The sequence below is a fragment of the Melampsora larici-populina genome (genome assembly GCF_000204055.1).
Source record: "Melampsora larici-populina 98AG31 unplaced genomic scaffold MELLAscaffold_25, whole genome shotgun sequence".
Classification (NCBI taxonomy): domain Eukaryota; kingdom Fungi; phylum Basidiomycota; class Pucciniomycetes; order Pucciniales; family Melampsoraceae; genus Melampsora; species Melampsora laricis-populina.
Window position 1 is genome coordinate 101,058 of NW_006768789.1, and position 4,381 is coordinate 105,438.

The window sequence follows — 4,381 nt, forward strand, 5'->3', positions numbered from 1 at the left end:
TCCTGTTTTTGCTTGCAATGGTTTATGTAGGCACACTGGTCCAAGGAATATGACATCATGAGAACCTAAGAAAAGAGGATGATTTGTCTTTGATGACCATGATCTTTGTCTGACAGGTCTTCATTGTCATCATTATAATCCATGGAACAAACTAATGTCAAAGAATCCACTAAGTTGGGAAAGAGAGTTGATGAAATGGGTGAACTTGAGGGTGTGGTGGATGCAAGAATAGAAAGAAGTGTGATCATGGTGTCACGTGATGATAACACCTTCCTACGGGCTGAGAATTTAGGCATCTTTGAGGGGGATGGGACAGTTTTGGATGGGTTGGGGCTCTCAAACCTCTGGGGCTACCCACATAAAAAAACATATGAAAAAACCAAGAGTTCCATGTCATACTTGTTTTCTCATACAATTATTTATGCGGGTTTTCACATTTGTGTACTGCTAATCATTGTCAAAACGGCTGTACCTTCATATTTTCTGAACTTTTGGATTGTAATGATGGTGACAATGTGATGGCAAGATGGCTACTTTTGAAAAAGTGGGTTTTTCCATTGAGTCAATAGATACTCGTAGTATGAATGAGTGCATCTTTGATCACCTTCAAGTGATCACGGCACTGCGGACACAGGACACGACCCCCTCTCCACGGGTGTTGAAACGGTCCAGTCGGCCAGAAGTACGCACGGGTTCAGATTTGTTGAGTGGAGATTCGGACCTGACTGTGGTACTGCCAACAAGTCAAAGTGTACCACATCATATCATTTCTTCACTCGATCGAGTTGTATCCTGAATTTTGACTTTCATTCATGTTAAGCTTCAACTCTAGCTGTCTCTATCCTCTGGTCTCCCTGTCTCGTCAAACTTACTGCCTGACCGGTTGCTCTCAAGAGTTCGTATGATATGACTTCCAGCGTTGATCAGCCCAACATCCCAGCTACCTCCCAGCATCTCTCAGGATTCTCCCCACCAGCAATCGAATCACATCTCCATCTACACGAAACTGTTACGCCCTCCCTTGACAGTGTAACTAACCCTCCACCTCGGCCACGTACCCCGCCTCATCGACAGGTTCCGCCCAGGAAGCCTGTCAAGGGAATCCTCAAGCCCCCGCGTCCTCCTCAGGCGAAATTCAACTTCAAGCGTGATATACTCAATCCTTTCAGCACTCGTCTTGGATATGCCACTGTCGAAGAGAGTCCTCTTAATGCTGTCGTTGGAACTGGCACAGGCGCTGTAGGTCAAGGGGTTCAGGCAGCTGCGGGCTGGGTTGGTAGTGCGTTCAAGCGATTAGGCGCCGTAGCAGCGGCTGAAAAAGCTAAGCTCGACGATGCTCTTCAGTCTCAAACTTTGCTCCCACAACCTCGGCAATCATCTACGAGCAAGCCTTCTGACACAAATGTTCACAATGAGCACAAGTCAATTCCTCCCGTCGATCCTTCTCAAGACCGCCAAAGCTCCATATCTGTTGAGTCTATTGACAACCTCCAACCTTCGATCACTTGTCTCACTCCCGCAACATTGCCTCTGGCCACCACCTCTGTTGAATCCTCCAGTGTCACCAACTCCTCGCAAACGTTCGCAGTCTCTGTGGTGCCTCCTGTCCCGAATCCTCAAGCTGTGCTGAGCGTCTCGACTCTCAAGAAAGTTCACTTTACCATGTCAGATCTGAAAATAATCTACCCAATCAGCAACTCTCAGCCTCCTTCCTTCGATCAATTAAACAAGCTACGTATCAACGAAGCTCGGAGGTTATTAATTTCCAATCGACTTTCTCAGCCTGATCGTCTTCCGGATCAGCCCGCCAGTGGTCCGAGCTCACATCTTCCTTCAATTGACTTGAAAAATGGTTGGAACGCCTCTAGCCTTGAGTCGCTATACGATGAGTGTTGCAGAACCAGGGAAGAAGGTTGGGGTATTGTGAAATTACGGGAGATCATCAAACAGGCGGCACCCAGTCCGCCCAAATCCATAGATCTCACTGGCATACAGTTGAATGGCTGCGGCTCGGTTGAACTTTTAGGTGATTTGATCAGCGTTGACTTCGGGCTAAACTCTCTAACGCTTGAAAGTTGTGGATTGGAAGACGATACCCTGAAACCGATTTTGCATGCCCTTTTGGTCAGCGGTAGCCTGCCATCCCTCAATCTTGCAAATAATAAAAAAATTAGAGCAAAGGGATGGAGGATGGTGGCGGTGTTCTTGACCAAAGTGAGTTAATGGTCAGTTTTTACAGGAGTCAAACCCTTGATCCACGGGATGTGTCTGATGACTTTGCGAGGCGTTTCTTATTGCATGTGCAGGCACGAGCATTACGTAACCTGGATCTTTCAGACAACTCTTTTGATAAACGTTCAGTGGAGTACCTTGCACAAGCCCTTGCCGGCCAAATTCGTAAAGATGACTATTACACACCCCAAACAGGCACTAACAAACCCTCAGGCATGACTTCTACCCTCACCACATACGATCCGACCACCTCGCGGGCAAATCATCCTGCTACGCAAATGAACCCCGAGTCTGAGAACTCTCAGAGATGCACAACAGATCAAGACTCGCACAGGACCGCATCCTTGACTCAAACAGTTCCATCTCTAGCCGACGAGGAGCAACCTTTGTTTCGGAAAGCACCTTTGTTGCGAGATGATTCACCTTCCCCCGCGTTTCAAGCACTTTCAGCGATATCTGTTGTTCCCAAAGCCGGTCCCTCTAAACTGGTATCACTGAGGCTCGACCGCTGCAACCTCAAGGTCCCACATCTGGATTTGTTGAGCCACAGCGTCAGGCTTTCGAAACTTAAACACATATCTTTGCGGCAAAACAAAATAGGTCATCTGGGAGCTGTTGCGTTGGCAGTAATGATTCGAGATTGGCCTGCGCAGCCAAATGGTTCGTCAAGTGGAACGCCTCTGAGTAATTCAGAAAACGCACTCGAAAGTCTACTACGACAGGGGATCCATAGTACCGAATATGAAGCTGTTACTCCGAGACTAGCCCCGCCATTTGAGAGTTCCAACTCTGTCACCGCCAGACAGACTAATTTGCTCGACGATCACCGCATCTCGCTTAAACCTGCGTTTCAGCAACCAGATAGCCATTCCTCCGGGGCGCTGAGTGACTCGTCCGGGGCCGCTAAGTTAGGTCTACATCAGCCATCAAGTGGTATCAGCTCCATGATCCAGCAAGAGGTGAAAAAGGCAAACGAGCAACGCATCAAGCTGAAATCCAAAATTGACTCCCTTCCGAAGATGGGGCATCTCTTAACTTTGGATGTAAAATCAAACGAGTTGAAGAGTGCAGACGTATTTTACCTTGCTCAAGTCCTGAAAAAGAATCGAACGTTGAAGGTGCTCAATCTGGCCGATAACAAGATAGATTCAATCGGCCTGGTTCACCTGTCAGATGCACTGGTGAGTATGAATTGCTATGCTTCCATATATTCTACCGCTCAGGTGAAGCGTAGATAAGATCTGTTTCATGATTCTTAATGGTTTGTAGCGCTTCAATACATGTCTCGAAACCTTGGATCTGAGCAAAAATCCATGCTGCGCGGGTGGCTTAGAAGGCGTGAGTAAGCAAGAAACGTATTATCTGCGGATCAACATTCATACTGACTGCGTTTACACGCTCGCGATTCTTCTCCCCATATTGGCAGATGTTGGCGCTACGTACCACTTGTACTGTCAACACTACTTTGAAGCGACTGTTTTTGTCTGAAACAGAGTTGTCTTCGGAGGGAGCCATTGCCTTGGCTGAATTTCTCCCGGAAATGCAAAGTCTAATCCATTTAGACCTAACTGAGAATTATTCAGTTGAGTTTCTTCTTTCTGGTTTTGATCAAATAAGCACTAATCATCGAAAAACGGATTCAGATCGACATTGCTGGAGTAATGGCCTTGGCGGTCTCAGTCAAGATGAATACCAATTTGCGGTGTTTGGACATCAACATTCCTCCAAATGACCCCGATTTTGCCCGACTGTCTCAAGAAATCTTACAGTCTTGCGTTCGCAACACCGAATTAGCTCAGCGACAAGCTCTTGAAAGGGGTCAAATGACTTCCATCTCTCAACCCATGTTGAAGTCTACCGTAGTTCGAGAACTCACGACTCGTCAGCAGCATCCTTCCTCAGAGTCTACTTCTGCCATACAGCCAGCTGCAGTGAAGTCCGGGCGAGAACAAAGAAAATCCGAGCCGCTGCCTTCCCTTGAACATATATTGATCTCGGCTGAGGCTACCTGTGTTGTTCTGTCCGATCTGATCAGGGAAGATGAGAGAAGGAAATTGAATATCCAACAAGAACGTCGAGCAGCAGTAGTTGAATGCACAGACTTGGTTCGCGAGCTTCTCGATCAAGCTAAGGCGAGCCGACTACAACT

General features: G+C 47.3%; 1 protein-coding gene across 1 annotated transcript; it reads left to right on the forward strand.

The window, feature by feature from the left end:
* Positions 1 to 580: 580 nt before the first annotated feature.
* MELLADRAFT_88133 (uncharacterized protein) lies at positions 581 to 4,213 on the forward strand (the record flags this gene model as incomplete). The annotated part of the gene is made up of 7 exons (XM_007411375.1): positions 581 to 784; positions 895 to 2,214; positions 2,307 to 3,413; positions 3,502 to 3,570; positions 3,659 to 3,814; positions 3,876 to 4,113; positions 4,155 to 4,213. 7 exons carry the CDS (start codon positions 581 to 583, stop codon positions 4,211 to 4,213), a joined length of 3,153 nt encoding a protein of 1,050 aa, XP_007411437.1.
* Between the last annotated feature and the right edge of the window lie 168 nt (positions 4,214 to 4,381).